This window comes from Carcharodon carcharias, chromosome 16 (genome assembly GCF_017639515.1).
Source record: "Carcharodon carcharias isolate sCarCar2 chromosome 16, sCarCar2.pri, whole genome shotgun sequence".
Lineage (NCBI taxonomy): Eukaryota > Metazoa > Chordata > Chondrichthyes > Lamniformes > Lamnidae > Carcharodon > Carcharodon carcharias.
The window spans coordinates 115,905,226-115,925,557 of NC_054482.1; the positions used below are offsets into that span (position 1 = coordinate 115,905,226).

The 20,332-nt window shown below is 43.9% G+C and overlaps 1 protein-coding gene across 1 annotated transcript in view; it reads right to left on the reverse strand.

Annotated features, from left to right (window-relative positions):
* The window catches only part of LOC121289422 (collagen alpha-1(XXIV) chain), a 615,168-nt gene that overhangs the window by 99,823 nt on the left and 495,013 nt on the right, over nt 1-20,332 (reverse strand). The window contains exons 28-34 of the mRNA XM_041208885.1: nt 17,867-17,920; nt 17,110-17,154; nt 16,948-16,992; nt 13,148-13,201; nt 11,376-11,429; nt 10,062-10,115; nt 1,564-1,617 (exon numbers count right to left, since the gene is read on the reverse strand). Of these exons, the coding sequence (XP_041064819.1) occupies nt 1,564-1,617; nt 10,062-10,115; nt 11,376-11,429; nt 13,148-13,201; nt 16,948-16,992; nt 17,110-17,154; nt 17,867-17,920 (360 nt within the window). The remainder of the gene's footprint in view (nt 1-1,563; nt 1,618-10,061; nt 10,116-11,375; nt 11,430-13,147; nt 13,202-16,947; nt 16,993-17,109; nt 17,155-17,866; nt 17,921-20,332) is intronic.

Here is a 20,332-nt window from a genome sequence, read left to right on the forward strand (position 1 = left end):
GCTAGTCCAGTTCAGTTTCTGGTCAATGCTAACCCCCAGGATGCTGATAGTGGGGGATTCAGTGATGGTGATGCCATTGAGGGGCAATGGTTAGATTCTCTCTTGTCGGAGATGGTCATTGCCTGGCACTTGTTACTTGCCACTTGTCAGTCCAAGCCTGAATGTTGACTGGGTCTTGCTGCATTTGCACATGTACTGCTTCAGTATCTGAGGAGCCGTGAATGGTGTTGAACCCAACCTGACAATCCCTCAGGCCTGACCCAACACCGCATCACTCAACGTCCAACATAACACTATCCACTGGCCCAACCCTACTCGACAACCAGGCCAGACCAAACCCCCACCCCCCAGGCCAAACCCGACAGCCCCCGACTAGGCCTGACCTGACCCCTCCTCTGTATCAGGCCCAATCCGACCTGACAGCCCACCCAAGGCCCAACCTGACCCCACGGCCTCCTCTCCCCCAATTATAGCCCGAGGCCCGACCTGGCACCAAGCACCCACCCCACCACCCCCCCAACAACTCACATCCTGGGCCTGACCCGACACCTTCCCCACCTCAGGCCTGACCTGGGCTTACAGTCCCCCCGCCCCCCCACAAGGCCCGATCCAACATCCCCACACCCAGGCCCAAGCCAACAACACAGCCTCGGCTTAACCTGGCTCCACCCACAATTAGGCCCGACACCCCACCCACTCAACGCCTGAACCGACATGCCCCTCCAGGCTCAACCCAACTGGACATCCCACCCCTCCCCACGTCCACCTGGACCTGACCTGAGCCAACACCCCATCCCAAGGCCAGGTCCAACACACTGCCTCCCCCTCCAGGTCCTGATCTGACACTCTACCCAGGCCCAAACCGACCCGACATGCCACCCCCATACACAACCTGACACCTCCTCCCGTCCCCCCAATCCTACCCTCTTCCCTTAGACACTTACCCTCTCCCTGGCCTAGCAAGGACCTTTGAACCTTGAAATTCTGCTGGTTAAGTTACAGTTCTAGTCACCGATAAAATTAATTTGCATAATCACTGGAAAAATCTTCCATGGGCCAGCACAAATGGGCAAAATGATAGCATGTGATTGTTTCTTTTGTCCATTGTAAAGTTTTCCTTGATTTATTTAAGAGTGGGAGCCTGGTGCAGTTTTATAAATACAGCTATCAAACAAAATAAGCATTTAAAAATCATTGAAATGACTTGAAAGAATGTACTGAGCCCATTTAGTCATTTCACGATGTATACTCCCCAGTCTTGTGGCAACTTAAAATGTTTTTTAATTTGGAAATGTTTCTAAAACATTCCAACTACTGCCGCCCCCACAGAGTGTTTCCAGAATTTTCTGTTTTTAATTCTGAATTCCATCACCCGCTCTAATTTGTTTTTGTTTTGCGAAACCTACCACTTTGAATAGCACAAAATCCTAACAAATACTTCTCGTATTGCGCACTTGACGACTTTGCTGGTTTATGATTTTACACACGCCAGCCACAGAATGTAAATTTTGGCCACTTGACCAGTTGGTACAGTAATCAGGTCGTGACCTTATTTGAACTCACCCTCAAGCCCATTTGGCCAGGTTCTCCTATGTTCCCAGCTGCTCCTATTTCACCCTGTTTTGATTTCAAAGAGAACTTACAATTAAAGTTACATTATAAGACAAAAAAAAACTGAAGAATTAAGTTCAACATTCAAACCTGTGCGCACAGGTTGTTGACAGGATTAACAAATTGTTTATGTTCTGTTGTTAATGCACTCATAGATCACATGGAATGTATCGAAAAACTAAGTCTCATCTCATCTGTACATACCATCTGCTGCTTTATTCTGTTGTCCCATGTTTCCCCTTTTATCCAGTTTTTAGCATTTTAGATGAATACAGTTCAGTAGATGTTATGGCCTGAACTCTGCACTGAGCACCGATGTAAGATGCTCATCACTGACTACGAGTGGGATAAAAAAAGGGACTCAGAGGCAGTAACCACCACCTAGAAGAGCTGGCCAATCCAGTCCAGAGCGGAGGGAGTGGACATCTACTGAGAGGAGAGGAGTCAAAGTGTAACATCACTGGAAAACAGCGAAGTAATTGGTTTGTGAATATCTTCCTCATTTATCTTCAAATCTCGTGGAATTTACTAGCAATTGTAAAGTTTCTGGCTGTAGCAAGGCTTACTGGCAATAGTAAAGTTATTAGGGGTAGCAGTATTTATTAATTATAAATTAATTAAGAAAATTGAATGAATTAACACTTAATAAAGATGGCAGGGCAGGTGATGTGTTGCGACTGCAGAATGTGAGGTTCCTGAATGCTGGGATGATCCCAGAGCAAAAACGTCTGCAGTGAGCATCTGCGGCTTGAGGAACTTCGGCTCAGAGTCATCGAGCTGGAGGCCGAGCTGCAGACGCTGCAATGCATCAGGGAGGGGGAAAGCTATCTGGACACCTTGTACCAGGAGGTCGTCACACTCCCAAGGATAGGGCCTTCTAATTTGGTCAGTGGCCAGGCTCAGGAGGGTGTGACTGCAAATGAGACAGGTATTGGGACCCAGATGGTAGAAGTGGAGGATCCTCAGCTTTTACAATTGTCCAACAGGTTCAAGGTTCCTGCAGCCTGTATGGATGAAAGCGGTGGCTGCAGAATGGGTGAGTGAACTGACCATGGCACCATGGTACAGGAAGCCATTCAAGTGGGGTGAGTTTATAGGAAAGCAGTTGTAGTAGGGGACAGTATAGTCAGGGGAAGAGACACAATTCTCTGCAGCCGAGAATGGAAGTCCAGATGGCTCTGTTGCCTGCCTGGTGCCAGTGTTTGGGACAACTGCTCTGGGCTGGTGAGGAACTTGCAGTGGGAGGGGGAGAATCCAGTGGTCATGGTCCATGTAGGTGCCAACAACATAGGCAGATCGAGGAAGGACGTCTGGCTCAGGGATTCTGAGCAGTTAAGGGTTAAATTAAAAAGCAGATCCTCAAAGGTAATATTCTCTGGATTATTACCTGAACCACGAGCAAATTGGCCAAGAGTGAATCAGATTAAAGAGTTGAATGCATGGCTCAAAGATTAGTGTGGGAGAAATGGGTTTCAGTTCATGGGGTACTGGTGCCAGTATTGGGAGCTGAACCATTGGGCCGATCTTCACCTGAACTGTGCTGGGATGAGTATTCTGGCGAGTCGGATAACTAGGGCAGTAGAAAGGGCTTTAAACTAAATAGTGGGGGGCGAGAGATCAAGTTTGATAAGATATGATAAATTAAACAGAGGAGACAAGACGAGAGGGCATGGTAGGAATAAGGGAAATGATGATTAGTGTGTGGCTGGAAGGGACAGAGTGTACAAGCCTAAACGTGCACCAGCAGATAAGGCTGGAAGTTACGAAAATAGTAAAAAGGCAGAACTAAAGGCTCTGTATCTGAATGTGTGTAGCGTTCTTAACAAAACAGATGAATTCCCAGCACAAATAGAAATAAATATGTTCTGGTCTGATAGTCATTGTAGAGACAAAGACTGGGACCTGAATATTCAAGTGTCCTTGACGTTTAAGGAGGATGGGAAGGTAAGAAAAAGGTGGAGGAGTAACTCTGTTAATTAGAGATGACGTCAATACAACAGTGGGATGACCTTAGCTCTGGACATCAAGACGCAGGATTGGTTGGGTAGGGATGAGAAATAGCAAAGTTAAGAAGTCACTAATGGGACTGTTTCTTTAATGCTTCCATGGGATGTGGGCGTCACTGGCTGGGCCAGTGTTTATTGCCCATCCCTAATTGCCCTTGAGAAGGTGGTGGTGAGCTGCCTTCTTAAACTGCTGCAGTCCCTGTGGTCCACAGTGCTGTTAGGGAGGGGGTTCCAGGTTTTAACCCAGAGACAGTGAAGGAACGGCGATATATTTCCAAGTCAGGGTGGTGAGTGGTTTGGAGGGGAGCTCCCAGGTGGTGGTGTTCCCATGTGTCTGTTGCCCTTGTCCTTCTAGATGGTAGTGGTCATGGGTTTAGAAGGTGCTGTTGAAAGAGCCTCGGTGAGGTGCTGCAGCAGCTTGTAGAGGGTACACACTGCTGCTACTGTGCATCGGTGGTGGAGGGACTGAATGTTGAAGGTGATGAATGGGGTACCAATCAAGCAGGCTGCTTTGTCCTGGATGGTATCAAGCTTCTTGAGTGTTGTGGGAGCTGCACTCATCCAGGCAGGTGGGGAGTATTCCATCACACTCCTGACTTGTGCCTTGTAGATGGTAGACAGGCTTTGGGGAGTCAGGAGGGAGTTACTTGCTGCAGAACTCCTAGCCTCTGACCTGCTCTTGTAGCCACAGTCTTTATATGGCTAGTCCAATGGCAACCCCAGGATGTTGATAGTGGGGGATTCAGTGATGGTAATGCCATTGAACATCAAAGGGAGATGGTTGGATTCTCTCTTGTTGGAGATGGTCATTGCCTGGCACTTGTGTGGCACGAGTATTACTTGCCATTTGTCAGCCCAAGCCTGGATATTGTCCAGTCTTGTTGCATTTGGACATGGACTGCTTCAGTATCTGAGGAGTCGTGAATGGTGCTGAATATCGTGCAATCATCAGTGAACATCCCCACTTTTGACCTTATGAGGAGGGAAGGTCATTGATGAAGCAGATGAAGATGGTCGGGCCTAAGGACACTACCCTGAGGAACTCCTGTAGTGATGTCCTGGAGCTGAGCTGACTGACCTCCAACAGCATCAGCCATCTTCCTTTGTGCTAGGTATGACTCCAACCAGTGGAGAGCTTTCCCCTGATTTCCATTGACTCCAGTTTTGTTAGGGCTCTATGATGCCACACTCGGTCAAATGCTGCCTTGATGCCAAGGGCAGTTACTCTTACCTTGTCTCATGCCTTCAGCTCTTTTGTCCATGTTTGGTTTATAGGCCCCCTAACAGTAACCACACTGTAGGACGGGGTAGACAGGAAGGAATAATGGGTCATCAGTAATGGAAACTTAGGGGAGGCAGTGGTGTAGTGGTTTTGTCACTGGGCTGGTAATCCAGAGACACAGGGTAATGTTCCGGGGACACAGCTTCGATTCCCACCAAGGCTGATGGTGGAATTGGAATTCAATAAATATCTGGAGTTAAAAGTCTGATGATGACCCTGAAACCATTGTTAATTGTCGTAAAAACCCATCTGGTTCACTAATGTCCTTTAGGGAAGGAAATCTGCTGTCATCACATGGCCTGGCCTACATGTGACTCCAGACCCACAGCAATGTGGTTGACTCTTAAACACCCTCTGAACAAGGGATGGGCAATAAATGCTGGCCTAGCAGTGATGCCCACATCCCCTGAGTGAAGTAAGGAAATGAGAAAGGGACAGCAATAATCATGGGTGATTTTAATCTACACTGTAGATTGGACAAATCAGATTGGCAATGGTCGCCTTGAAGATGAGTTCATAGAATATTTTCTGGACAGTTTCTTAGAGCAGCATGTCTAGCACCAATCAGGGAGCTGGCTATATATTACCCACTAGTAATGTGCAATGAGACAGGGTTAATTAACAACATCATAGTGAAGGCACCCCTAGACACCAGTGATCATAGTATGATTGAATTTCACATTCAGTTTGAGGGAGAGAGGAATGGATCTAAGGCTAGTGTTTTAAACTTAAATAAGGGCTATTATGAGGGCACGAAGAAGGAGCTGGCTAAAGTGAACTGGAAAATTAGGTTAAGGGATAGGTCAGTAGAGATGCAGTGGCATGTACTTAAGGAGGCATTACAGAATACTCAGAAAAGATACATTCCAATGTGAAAGCAAGACCCTAGGGCAAGGATGCACCATCCGAGGCTAACTAATGAAATTAAAGATACTATCAAATGGAAAGAAAAAGCATATAATTCCGCAAAGATGAGTGGTAGATCAGAAGATTGGACAGCATATAAAGAAAAGCAAAGAATGACTAAAAGATTAATAAAGAGGGAGAAATTAGAGTATGAGAAAAAGTTAGCTAGCAATATAAAAACGGATAGAGTTTCTACAGGTATTTAAAAAGGAACAGAGTAAGTAAAGTGAGCGTTGGTCCTCTCGAGAGTGAGAATGGGGAATTAATAATGGAAAATAAGGAAATGGCAGATGGATTGAACAGGTATTTTGCATCTGTCTTCACTGTAGAGGATACAAATAACATCCCAGAATTAATTGTGAATCAGGAGGTGAAAGTGAGGGAGAAACTTAAAACAATTACAATCACCAGGGAAAAGGACTGAGGAAATTATTAGAAGCAAAAGCCTGATGGACTTCATCCTAGAGTTTTAAAAGAATTGGCTACTGAGATAGTAGATGCATTGGTTTTAATTTTCCAAAACTCTCTAGATACTGGAAAGGTCCCATCAGATTGGAAAATAACAAATATGACTTCTCTATTCAAGAAAGGAGGGAGACAGAAAGCAGGAAACTACAGGCCAGTCAGCTTAATATCTGTCGTAGGGAATTTATTGGAATCTATTATTAAGGAGGTTATAGCAGGGCACTGAGAAAATCTCAATTCGATCAGGCAGAATCAACATGGTTTTGTGAAAGGGAAATCATTTAGGGGCGTTCCTTGACGAAGTAACAAGTAGTGTGGATAAGGAGAAATCGGTGGAATTGCTGTATTTAGATTTCCAGAAGGCATTTGACAAAGTGCCACATCAAAGGTTTCTACCCAAAATAAGAGCACATGGTGTAGGCAGATTCACATTAACTTGGATAGAGGATTAGTTAGCTAACAGGAAGCAGAGAGAGGCATAAATGAGTCATTTTCTGGTTGGAAAGTTGTGACAAGTGGAATGCCTCAAGGATCAATGCTGGGGCTTCAACTATTTACAATTTATATTGATGACTTGGATGACGGGATCGAATGTATATAGCAGAAAACAGAGAGCATGCATGAATGGGTCTTTGTCTGACTGGCAGGATTGGTGAGTGGAGTCCCTCAGTGCTGGGGCCTCAACCTTTTACAATTTTCATCCAATGACTTAGATGAGGGGAGTGAGTGGTAGCTAAATTTGCAGATGAAACAGGATAGGTAGGAAAGTATGTTGTGAAGAAGATATAAGGAGTTGCAGACTGATATAGATAGGCTGAGTGAGTGGGCAAAAATTTGGCAGATGGAGTATATTGCGGGAAAATGTGAAGTTGTTCACTTTGGCAGGAAGAACAAAAAAGCAGAATATTACTTAAATGGAGAACGACTGCAGAATTCTGAAATGCAGAAGGATCTAGGTGTTCTCGTGCATGAGTCACAAAAAGTCACAAAAAGTTAGTATGCAGGTGCAGCATGTAACCAAGAAGGCTATTGGAATGCTATACTTTATTATGAGAGGAATTGAACATAAAAGTATGAAAGTTATGCTTTGGTTCTCCTGGGCGTTGGTGAGACTGCATCTTGAATATTATGTACAATTTTGGGCTCCTTATTTAAGGAAGGATGTAAATGCATTGGAGGCAGTTCAAAGAAGGTTTACTAGATTGATACCTGGAATGAGCAGGTTGACTTATGAGGACTTATGTCCATATGACTCTTCTTCAGAGCAGATAAATAGATTCAGAGAAGTAGATAGATTCTTGCTGGGCAACTGAATCAAAGATTATCGGGAAATAGATGGGAATGTGGAACTTGAAACACAAACAGATCTGACTGAACGGTGGAGCTGGTTCGAGGGGACAAATGGCTTATTTCTGCTCCTATTTCGTATGGTCGAATGTTTGCATGGTAGCCAAATTGCTGGTGACACAAAGATAAGCAGGAACGTAAGCTGTGAGGAGGACATAAGGACCCTGCAAAAGGAATATAAATAGGTTAAGTGAATGGGCAAAAATTTGGCAGATGGAGTATAATGTGGGAAAATGTGAACTTGCCCACTTTGGCAGGAAGAATAGAAAATCAGCATGTTATTTAAACAGAGAGAGATTATAGGACTCTGATGAACAGAGGGATCTGGGTGTCCTGGTACATGAATCAAGAAATGTTAGTGTGCAGGCACAGCGGGTGATTAGGAAGGTTGCCGTTTATTTCAAGGGGAATGGAATATAAATGTAGGGATGTTTTGCTACTGTTGTACATTGGTGAGACCACATCTAGAGTACTGTATGTCGTTTCCATCTCCTTATTTAAGAGACAGCATAATTGCATTAGGAACAGTTCAGAGAAGGTTCACTTGTCTGTTACCTGGGATGAGGAAAGTCTGGACAGGGTGGACCTGTATCCATTGGAGTTTAGAAGACAGAGAGGTCATCTTATTAAAACATATACACCTGAATATCATGCTTCCCTGCCAGTGGGTTTTTAGGTGGGAGAGAGCGTGAAATGGAAGGAACAAGCTTCCCTCTGGGTTCCCACCCACCCTGACCTGGGTAGCGATTTTAGGCTGCAGTGGGCAAGGCCTCAGATGGGATGCCTGCCCTTGCCCCAATTGAGGCCCTTAAGTGGCCAATTAGAAAAAAAATCAAAACAGAGGGACAGAGTTCATGATCTAAAGTTATTGAACTCAATATTCAGTCCGGAAGGCTGTAAAGTGCCTAGTCGGAAGATGAGGTGCTGTTCCTCCAGTTTGCGTTGAGCCTCACTGGAACAACGCAGCAGGCCAAGGACGGACATGTGGGCTTGAGAGCAGGGTGGAGTGTTGAAATGGCAAGCGACAGGCAGGTTTGGGTCATACTGCAGACTGAGTGAAGGTGTTCTGTAAAGTGGTCACCCAGTCTGCGTTTAGTCCACTCAAACTAAAAGGTTGGGACTGGGTAGACAGTCTGAGTTTGGAGACGGTTGAGAGTCTGATCAAAGAGCTTCCATAGATCCAGAGAAAGATTGTTCACTTTCTGGGACAGACAGGTTAGCAAGCAGTGATTAACAAATCAATTGTTTAAAGGCTTTTTGCTCTGATAGAGTTAACTTTGTGCGGCAAGTGCAAGGGCTAATTAGAATCATAGGCTGTATAACACAAAAGGTCATTTGGCATGTCATGTCTCTGCAAGCTCGTAGTGATTTGCAATTCATGAGATTGTTTCTTGTTCACTGGAAGCTGCTGGCCAATTTTCAAAAAAATAACAGCAAGTGCCAATAAATCTCTTGTGAACGAAATGTTTTTGGAAAAATTCTGACAGGAGTTGGGCATCAGCAACCAGAAATGACACAAGCGGTGCAAAAATAAATTGGTCTTCTGTTACTATTAACCTCAAGCAAAAGGTGTAAAAACTTGCACGGAGCAAGTAAAAAAAAAATTTTTTTTAATGAATTGGTGGCATCGCCTGAAAAGAAACATAATCATGGGTTTGAGTTTCTTCAAAATCCATCTGCGTTTATGATTCACAGACATTTCTAAGAAATGTAATTACTTGAACTGTATGTTTGCCATCTTAAGGCACCCATTTAATAACAGCACAATTAGATTCAGGCATTAATTTACATAAATTACTACAGAAATTGGAGCAGGAGTAGGTCACCTGACCCTTCAACCCTGCTTCGTCATTCAACAAGATCATAGCTGATCTTCTACCTCAATTCCACCTTGACCCCGCTATCACTGTACAATCCAAAGATTTATCACTCTCCGTCTTGAATATACTCAACAACTGAGCATCCACGGCTCTCTGGGCTTGAAAATTCCAAAGATTCACAATCCTTTGAGTGAAGAAATTTCTCATCATCTCAGCCCCAAAGACCAGTCTCATCCTGTGTTTGTTCTAGGTTTCCCAGCCAGAGGAAATAGCCTCTTAGCATCTGGCTTGTCAAGCCCCTCAAGAATTCAGTCCTTTTCAATCAGATCAGCTCTCATCCTTTTAAATTCCAGGGAATATAGGTCTAGTCTACTCAATCTGTCCTCAGAGGACAACTCCTCATCCCAGGATCCAATCTAGTGAACCCTTGTTGCAGTCCATCTATACTTCCTTAGATAAGGAGACCAAGTTTGCTGCTCACGGACAGAATAATTTGATCTCTGGTAGAATCTGAATATCACCCGGGTGTTAAGGTTGACAGGAAATTGCAACTCATCTTCCAAAGAACTGTATCTGTATAAGGACAATAGCCCTCAGTTAGTTGGTTTTATAAGTTGGACCTACCTTCGTTCCAGGCTCCCCTTGCTGACCAGGCTCTCCTATAGCTCCTGGAAGTCCCTGTTCAATTAACAAACCGTTCACTTTACACTGTGAAGCATTTCTCATGGAATCATAGAATGATACAAACAGAAGGAGGCTATTCAGCCCATCGTGCCTGTGCTGGCTTTTTGAAAGAGGTACCCCACCTTGTGCTTTCCCCATAGCCCTGTGAATATTTTCTCTTCAAGTATTGATCCAATTCCCTTTTGGAAGTTATTATTGAATCTGCTTCCTCTGCCATTTCAGACAGCGCATTCCAGATCACAACTCACTGTGTATCTTCATCCCCACTCAAGTTGTTCTGCCAATTGTCTTCAATCTGTGTCCCTCTGGTTAACAACCCTCCTGCTACTGAAACAGTTTTGTCCTTATCTACTCTGTCGTGTTTTTGAACACATCCATTAAATCTCCGCTTGACCTTCTCTGCTCTAAAGAGGGAACAATCTCAGATTCTCCAGTCTATGTAACCGAGAATTGCCAACAACATCAAAGTTGCTGAGTAATTACCTGAGAAATTCAACTCGTGCTGCAAATGGGTATAAAACCAGAGTGTTGATGGTCCTGAGGCAAGGGTTAAATTCAGTTTAGGCCCTAAATGATATGCAGCTGTTGATCTATCAACACTGAACCATGTAAGAGTCCACAGTCAGGAAGGGTGGGAAATTAGCCAATTCCTATACTGACACTGGGTCAGGTCTGGGATGGGGGATAGGTGGTGGTGGTGGCGGGTGTGTCGTGGGGGGTTGTTGGCTGCGGGAGTTGGAGGCGAAGCTTTGAAAACCCAGGCACACAGAAATAATAGTTGGAGAATTTCTGGGGCTATTCTTGACGACTTTCAGCTGATCCTGTCAGGATCATTCGGGTTGGCTGCTTGATGCCTGATACCAGGGCATGTGATGTGAAAACTCCACCCATGTAGAACGATACAGCACATGGTGCCTGTGCTGGCTCTTTGGTAGAGCTCTCTGTCCTTCTCTTGCATTATTGCATCAGGGTCCCGGAATTTACATACTTAAGGCTGCCTGACCCCTGTTTCAGGCAGCTGCCCTGGGCCCCTAAACATTGCTGGAGCCAATAAGGCCTCCGGGGCAGTTCTGGTGTATATGCTAGATAGCAGCAGAAAATATGATGACCCTACACTGATTCTGCACAGGATTAACCAGAGTTGAGTTCCTCCACCCCATCCCCTTTAACCAGGAATTGGATTCCACATTTCAACAGTAAACAGTATGAAGGTTGAGACTATTCAAGGAATAAATAAAGTACTGAAATAATTACCTCAGGACCAATTCCTCCAGTAGCACCAACCTCACCTTGTTGTCCTCGAGGACCCTAAATGGAAAAGTCATTGGAAAAGAGTCGCTGTTTTAAACCATAGGTCAATTTTAGTTTTCAAAAGCCACAAGGCAGCATTCAATTGACCGCAGAAGAAATACTTACACAATAAAGAAATTATTCTACACAATATGAATCGAGTGGTAAGTTACTAAATGTAAGGCTGTGCCTTAAAATTAAACTGGGGAACTTACTGCAATAGTCTTATCTCTATACTTCCTTCAATCATTTTCTAACAAGAATCACGTTGTAACATGATGCTCTAAAGACATTGATAATTAAAAATAGAATGGTTACAGCACCAAATGAGGCCATTCAGCCCATCGCTTCTTTTTTGGGGTTTTTTTTGCCATTCATCTAAAATCAGTCTCCTCTGCTTCTTGGTCCTTCCATCAATAGGAATAATTTTTCCCATATCTACTCAAGTCCAAAGGAATAACAATCACCAGAAAAGACCACGTTCGGGGCAAGATTTCCTTGGTTCACTATTAACAATTGTAAAGTGGGTGCAAAAGCACAGAGACCTAGGGGGCGTATGTACACAAATCTCTGCAGTATGAAGTCAATAAAATTGTTGGAAAAAAGCATATAGGATCCTGAGCTTTATTTTGTTTTATATTTGTTTTTGGGATGTGGGCATTGCTGGCCGGGCCAGCATTTATTGCCCATCCCTAATTGCCCCTTGAGAAGGTGGTGGTGAGCTGCCTTCTAGAGCCGCTGCAGTCCGCGTGTTGTAGGTACACCCACTGTACTGTTAGGGAGGGAGTTCCAGGATCTTGACCCAGTGACAGTGAAGGAACGGCAATATATTTCCAAGTCAGGATGGTGAGTGGCTTGGAGGGGAACTTCCAGGTGGTGGTGTTACCATGGGCTAAATTTCATGACGCCATTTTGGCGAGGATGGGGCTGTAAATTATGGCGAGCCTTTCAAAAGTCTATTGACACTGGCGGGACCATAAAATCCCGCTAGCATTTATTTCTGCACCTTGTGTCTGCTGCCCTTGTCCTTCTAGGTGGTAGAGGTCATGGGTTTGGAAGGTGCTGTCTAAGGTGTTGCTGCAGTGCACGCTATAGATTCAGTGATAGAGGCATAGGTACAAAAACAATTATAAGTCACTGATTAGGCCACAGCTGGAGTATTGTCTCCAGTTCTGGTCACAGGACGTTCGGAAGCATGACAAGGCCTTGGAGAGACAGTGCAGAGAAGGTTTACTGGAATGGGACCAGAGAAACTGGGATTGTTTTCCTTAGAGCAGAGAAGGTTGAGAGGAGATTCAAAAGCACTGTTGAAAGTCATGAAGGACTTTGACAAAATAAATAAGGAGAAACTGCTTCCAGTGGCAGGACAATTGGCAACCGGGGAACGCAGATTAAAGAGAATTGGCAAAAAATAGCAGAGATAAGAAGAAATTTTTTGTTTTACAGACTGAATTGTTGTGATCTGGAAGCTGCTGCCTGAAAGGAGAGTGGGAAGAGATTCAATAGGGAATTGGACAAATACTTGAAAGGGAAAAAAATGGCAAGTCTATGGGATAACGAGAAGGGAAATAGGATTGATTGTTTCAGTAAAGAGTCAGCACAAGTATGATGGGCCAAATGGCCTTCTTCTGTGCTGTATCATTCTATAATCTAATCATCAAAGGTTAACAATTGTAAGTAATGTACTGAGGAAACCTGTTCTCTCCTGAAATTATGAAACTGAAGGTAAACTCAACTGGTTTTCCAGGGGGTCCCATGTCTCCAGTGTTTCCAGGAGGTCCTGTCAATCCCTAAAACACAGATTCCAAAGGTGAAAACTAATGTGTGGTATTGGATTTCAGGATCCTCATTCTAGTTCACATTCAAAACAACACATATGATGAACTACAAAACAGCAGTATTTTAACAATGTGCTCTTCTAACAAGGTGCTACATCTTGTACCAATAACAAAATAATTTGCGTTTCTCCAGTGCCTTTCCATGACCTTAAGATGTCCCAAAGTGTGTTACAGTTAATGGAGTAGATTTGTAGTTTATTACAGTTAATAGAGTATATTTGCAGTGTATTATAGTTAATGGAGTAGATTTGTAGTTTATTACAGTTAATGAAGTATATTTGCAGTGTATTGCAGTTAATAGAGTATATTTGTATTCATTACAGTTAATGGAGTATATTTGCAGTGTTACAGTTAATATAGTATATTTGTAGTTTATTACAGTTAATGGAGTATATTTGCAGTGTATTACAGTTAATAGAGTATATTTGTAGTTTATTACAGTTAATAGAGTATATTTGTAGTTTATTACAGTTAATAGAGCATATTTGTAGTTTATTACAGTTAATGGAGTAGAATTGTGTGTTACAGTTAATGGAGTATATTTGCAGTGTATTAAAGTTAATGGAGTATATTTGTAATTTATTACATATTACAGTTAATGGAGTATATTTGCAGTACATTACAGTTAATGGAGTATATTTGCAGTGTATTACAGTTAATGGAGTAGATTTGTAGTTTATTACAGTTAAGAGTATATTTGCAGTGTATTATAGTTAATAGAGTGTGTATTATAGTTAATAGAGTATATTTGCAGTGTATTACAATTAATGGAGTATATTTGTAGTTTATTGCAGTTAATGGAGTATATTTGCAGTGTATTACAGTTAATGGAGTATATTTGTAGTTTATTACAGTTAATGGAGTATATTTGTAGTGTATTACAGTTAATAGAGCATATTTGTAGTTTATTACAGTTAATGGAGTATATTTGCAGTGTATTACAGTTAATAGAGTATATTTGTAGTTTATTACAGTTAATAGAGCATATTTGTAGTTTATTACAGTTAATGGAGTATATTTGCAGTGTATTACAGTTAATAGAGCATATTTGTAGCTTATTACAGTTAATGGAGTGTATTTGCAGTGTATTACAATTAATAGAGTATATTTGTAGTTTATTACAGTTAATGGAGTAAATGTGCAGTGTATTACAGTTAATAGAGTATATTTGTAGTTTATTACAGTTAATGGAGTATATGTGCAGTGTATTACAGTTAATAGAGTATATTTGTAGTTTATTACAGTTAATGGAGTATATGTGCAGTGTATTACAGTTAATAGAGTACTACAGATATTGTTATAATGTTGGGCCCCATTTTAAATTCTATAATTAACAATGTAACGACAATTAGAATGAGGGCAAGAGTTTAATGTGAAATTAACATCAACATTACAAACAAAAAACTGCAAAATCAGGTCAGTTCTATTAGTGAGTTAAGAGAAACCTGTGTTAGTATTCCATGCTCAGCAACATCTGAAAACCACTTCACCAAGTCACTTAATTTGAAGTCCAGTGATTGTTTTGCTGGTAAATATAACAGCTATTTGCAAGTAGCAAACCTCATAAACCCAGAATCCAACAAGTGATCAGTTCCTCCACTTTTAGAAAGAGGGGTGTTAGCAAAGAGATGGGGGGCCATTTTCTGCCTTCTGCAAATCATAGCGTGGAACTGTTCAAGTCTGTAACCACCACCAGAATCAGCACGGTGAGAAACTCTTGTACAGTGTTAAACCTCTCTCTTTATTGATGAAGATGGACCTTTTTTTGTGGCTTTAGATACGTAGCAGTTCTTTTCTTTTTAATTGCACATAGTTGGTCTGCATTCTTGACTTGCATATAACTTAGCATTCTGTTAGCTATGCCTTTATCAAAATCTAAATAGACACTGCCCACTACTGCTCACTATCTTCAACTGCCCATCAGCCCCATTTCTCACCCGACACCCCTGGACCTCCACAATCCCCTGACCTACTCCAACCTGCAATATTTGCATCTTCAAACTCCACAATTTCCCCCTTTGGCCTTGATGATCTCTCTCGATCTGAAATTCCTTACACACATTGCACTGTCAGAGGGTCAGTGCTGAGGGAGTGCTGCACTGTCAGAGGGTCAGTGCTGAGGGAGTGCTGCACTGTCAGAGGGTCAGTACTGAGGGAGTGCTGCACTGTCAGAGGGTCAGTACTGAGGGAGTGCTGCACTGTCAGAGGGTCAGTGCTGAGGGAGTGCTGCACTGTCAGAGGGTCAGTACTGAGGGAGTGCTGCACTGTCAGAGGGTCAGTACTGAGGGAGTGCTGCACTGTCAGAGGGTCAGTACTGAGGGAGCGCTGCACTGCCGGAGGGTCAGTACTGAGGGAGTGCTGCACTGTCAGAGGGTCAGTGCTGAGGGAGTGCTGCACTGTCAGAGGGTCAGTACTGAGGGAGTGCTGCACTGTCAGAGGGTCAGTACTGAGGGAGTGCTGCACTGTTGGAGGGTCAGTGCTGAGGGAGTTTGGCACTGTCAGAGGGTCAGTACTGAGGGAGTGCTGCACAGTCAGAGGGTCAGTACTGAGGGAGTGCTGCACTGTCAGAGGGTCAGTGCTGAGGGAGGGCTGCACTGTCAGAGGGTCAGTGCTGAGGGATTGCTGCACTGTTGGAGGGTCAGTACTGAGGGAGTGCTGCACTGTCAGAGGGTCAGTACTGAGGGAGTCCTGCTCTGTCAGAGGGTCAGTAGTGAGGGAGTGCTGCACTGTCAGAGGGTCAATACTGAGGGAGTGCTGCACTGTTAGAGGGTCAGTGCTGAGGGAGTGCTGCACTGTCAGAGGGTCAGTACTGAGGGTGTGCTGCACTGTCAGAGGGTCAGTACTGAGGGAGCGCTGCACTATTGGAGGGTCAGTACTGAGGGAGTGCTGCACTGTCAGAGGGTCAGTACTGAGGGAGTGCTGCACTGTTAGAGGGTCAGTACTGAGGGAGCGCTGCACTGTCAGAGGGTCAGTACTGAGGGAGTGCGGCACTGTCAGAGGGTCAGTACTGAGGGAGAGCTGCACTGTCAGAGGGTCAGTACTGAGGGAGTGCTGCATTGTTGGAGGGTCAGTGCTGAGGGAGTGCTGCACTGTCAGAGGGTCAGTGCTGAGGGAGTGCTGCACTGTCAGAGTGTCAGTACTGAGGGAGTGCTGCATTGTTGGAGGGTCAGTGCTGAGGGAGTGCTGCACTGACAAAGGGTCAGTGCTGAGGGAGTGCTGCACTGTCAGAGGGTCAGTACTGAGGGAGTGCTGCACTGTCAGAGGGTCAGTACTGAGGGAGTGCTGCACTGACAAAGGGTCAGTACTGAGGGGGTGCCGTACTGTCAGAGATGTCATCTTTCATGTGGTTCTGTCTGCCCGCTCTGGTTTTGTTTGTAATGTTGATGTTAATTTTATAGTCACGAATGGAACAACAGCAGGGGAATTCTCCCCCATTTAGCCAATCTGTCTCCCTTAACCAGCCTCGCTAAAACAGGTTATCTGGCCATCATAATGTTGTTGTTTGTGGGATCTTGCTGTGCTCACATAGGCTGCTGCATTTCCCACATGACAACAGTGACTGACTTCAAAAAAATCCTCCATTGGCTGTGAATCGCTTTAGGTGACCCTGAGGTCATTGGAGGTTCCATCGAAATGCAGCCTTGTTTTTTTTCCTTGACGTTAAAAGACTTCATGTTAGAATATTCACGAGTACTCACTGGGGCACCTTGAGCTCCCCTTTCTCCAGGATTACCAGCTTTACCCTGCAATTTAAAAAAAAAAATGGATGTTGAGAAATGCACAGAACCGATATGAGAGGATTGATTGGAGGAGGCTCTAATGGGTTGAGGAACAACATTTTATCAGTGATTCACACTTACAATAAGTCCAGTTTCACCTTTTGTGCCAAGTTCGCCTCTTTCTCCCTGGAAGGCAAAGATATCTTCATGTCACGGCATGATAACAATGACTTCCAGTGTTCCGAGGAGTAATTAAATTTAACACTTTTAATGAAGACTCATCGCCCCGGTGAGGGATAACTCCCAACTCTCTTTCTCAACCCCAAGGCTAACTTTGTGAAATATCGGTTTACAAAGCATTGCCACAATTGTGGAAACAAGCAAAGCGAACATTAGGTCCCTGCCTCTTGGCTGTTCATGTTGTTACAGAATGAGAGTTTTAAAACATCAGCCATTCAGGCAGGTGCCAGCATCAAAACACTCTCATAAAGCAGCTGGAATCTACCGGTTCATCGAGTAACTTTTAAGGCAATATATTTTCGTAAGTAACAAACAGTTTTCCATTCTACAGGTTCACGGAGCGATTCAGCTACATGTTCATTTAGTAAGATGCAAGCAAAATACTGCGGATGCTGAAAATCTGAAACAAAAGGCTCAGCAGGTCCGGCAGCCTCTGTGGAGAGAGAAACGGAGTTGACGTTTCGAGTCCATATGACTCTTCTTCAGAGCACTGAAAAAGACTCATACGGACTCGAAACATTAACTCTGTTTTCTCTCTCCACAGATGCTGCCGGACCTGCTGAGCTTTTCCAGCGTTTTCTGTTTTTGTCGATTTAGCAACTTCAGTTCGGGTGAGACGGTGTTCCAGAAATTCTACTCTTTGAAAGTAAATAATTACCTTGTTACCTTGGGGCCCATGTTCTCCTGGGGAACCATCCAAACCTCTCGGTCCCTAAAAAATAGTTACAGTAAATCCTATTAAAAACTGCACGGCCTCTTTGGGGGAAACCCACATTGCAAGTTCAGGTACAGCTCTTAACACTTATCACATGGTTCCCTTCATTAAAATATATGATTGCAAAGGTCCTGGGGTTGGGAACCCACTCAGTTGCGCTGCTTACGTTCGGCGCAACTGATGCAGGAGATCGTGGATTTACAAACGTGAGTTACGTCCAGGGCAAATGGAGTTGCTTCAATCTTTACTGACATTTTGCAAAGATCATCGCGTTGGAGTGCTAAACTGAATGCAGCTCCAGGATGTATTAATCGCCATTGGGAGTTTCCACAGGTTATATTTGTTTGCAAGTCTTCGAGGAGTCTCCAGAAATTAAGGTGGTTCTTTTGGGCACAAGGGCATTGACAGGAATGTTTTAAAAGCTTTAAACATAAATTTTTAAAAATAATTACGAACTGGCTATGATACCCTAATATAACAATTCAATACTTCTGTTGTAGCTCTTCCGAGTTATTTTCTTTGAAACCGTGTTACTCACAAGTGCTGGAGTTGACATCAAAATTGCTTATTTGTTTATTATAAATGCATTTTTGGCCATATTAAGCAAAATGCATCAAGTTGTTGCTCCTTAAATGCATCAGGGAATACTCCTTAATGCAAAGCATGTTGTTAAAAAATGTTTGTTTTAAAACGCTGTCTGATTCACGTGTACGTTTGGCGAGATGCAAATGAGGAGAGTCTTCAGACAAAAGCACTTAGAGCCATAGAAAAGTTACAGTGCAGAACAAGGCCATTCTGCCCATCATGCTTGCACATGCATGTCTCAGAAGAGGCCTATTTAATGTGCAATTTACAGATTGATCATTGATTGCAACCGAGGAGAAACTCTTGGCCCTTGTGTTGTAATAGGAAAATAAAAAGAGACAAGAGAATTGTATTTACACCATCTCTTAGCGATGAAGTACATACAGCATGCATTTTATACAACACCTTTAGTATAATAATTATGAAGGAATGGTGGAGAGCAGTTATGTTAACTGGGCTGTTAATCCAGAGGCCTGAATGAACGATCTGGAGACAAAGACTGGGATTTTCAAAGGCCCATGGGGTCAGAACTCAGTGTGGGTGGGCTTTAAAAATCGCAGTCCCAGTGGTGGAGTTTGCATTCCAACGTCTTCAGGGCGGCTCCGAATTTTCAATAGGCCGGTAGTGGAGAGGGATTAGAGAAGGCGCTCGCCTCCAACTAATGGCTGCTTCAGCAGGGTGTTAAGGAGCCTCACCGGGACAGAATTAAATTTTGAAAGTTTTTCCTGGTGGGCCTTGTGCACACAGTGAACATCTGGTGGGTGAGCCACAGAGCCCAAATGAATCCTGTTGAGGATGGGCTTGAGAGGAATCTGTGGGGCCAACTATTGCTGGCACGAGTGCTGGCCCATACCTTATTGTGCAAGGCCGCTGTCCGACTTGTTCCACCTCCATGGCCTCCCCAGGAGCTGCCTGCTCTAATCAGCGAGGCAGTGGGAGCTCCAACATGGCTGCCATTTGCCTTTGCCACTTGCGTCAGGCAGGCAGCTCCTGCCTCTATGTTGACGCTGAGCAATTGGACCACTTGAGTTTGAAAATCCCATCACAAACTTGGGAGCCGGGGGGTTGGTACCCAGAATTCATCCGGGTGTCAGGGTCCTGACCCCACACTGAAAATCTGGTCCATGAGTTCAAATCTCACCACAGAAACTGGGGAAGCTAAATTCAATTAACTAAATAATCATGGAATAAAAATCTTAACTCCTTTACAGTGGCTATGAAACTACTGGAATGTTGTAAAAACCCACGTGGTTCACGGATGTCCTTTAGGGAAGGCAATCTGCCGTCCTTACCTGGTCTGGCCTACATGTGACTCCAGGCCGAGATAAGCCACTCAGCTCTATTCAAGAAGGTGGCCTCACTACGATGGCTCACTGCAACCTTCTCAGGGGCAATTAGGATGGGCAATAAGTGTTGGCCTTTCTAGTAACGGCCAATTCCAGGAGGGAGAAAGGAATAGAAGGATATGTTGATAGGATGAGGTGAAGTGGGTTGGGAGGAGGCTCATGAGGAGAATAAACACCAGCATGGACCAGCTGGGCTGAATTTCCTGTTTTAGAGCTACAAATATTTTGTAAGTCGCCAGGTCAGTTTAGAAGGGGTTAAGAGTGTGAGATTGGAGTCTGACTTGTTAGAATCACTTCCCTAGAGCCATAGAAAATTTACAGCACAGAAGGAGGCCACGCGGCCCATCTTGTCCATGCCAGCCCGAGGACACCCAGGTGCCCTTTCTAATCTCACCTTCCTGCACCCGGCCCATAGCCCTGCAGCTTACAGCACTTTAGGTGCAGATCCAGGTATTTGTTAAAAGAGTTTAAAGTTTCT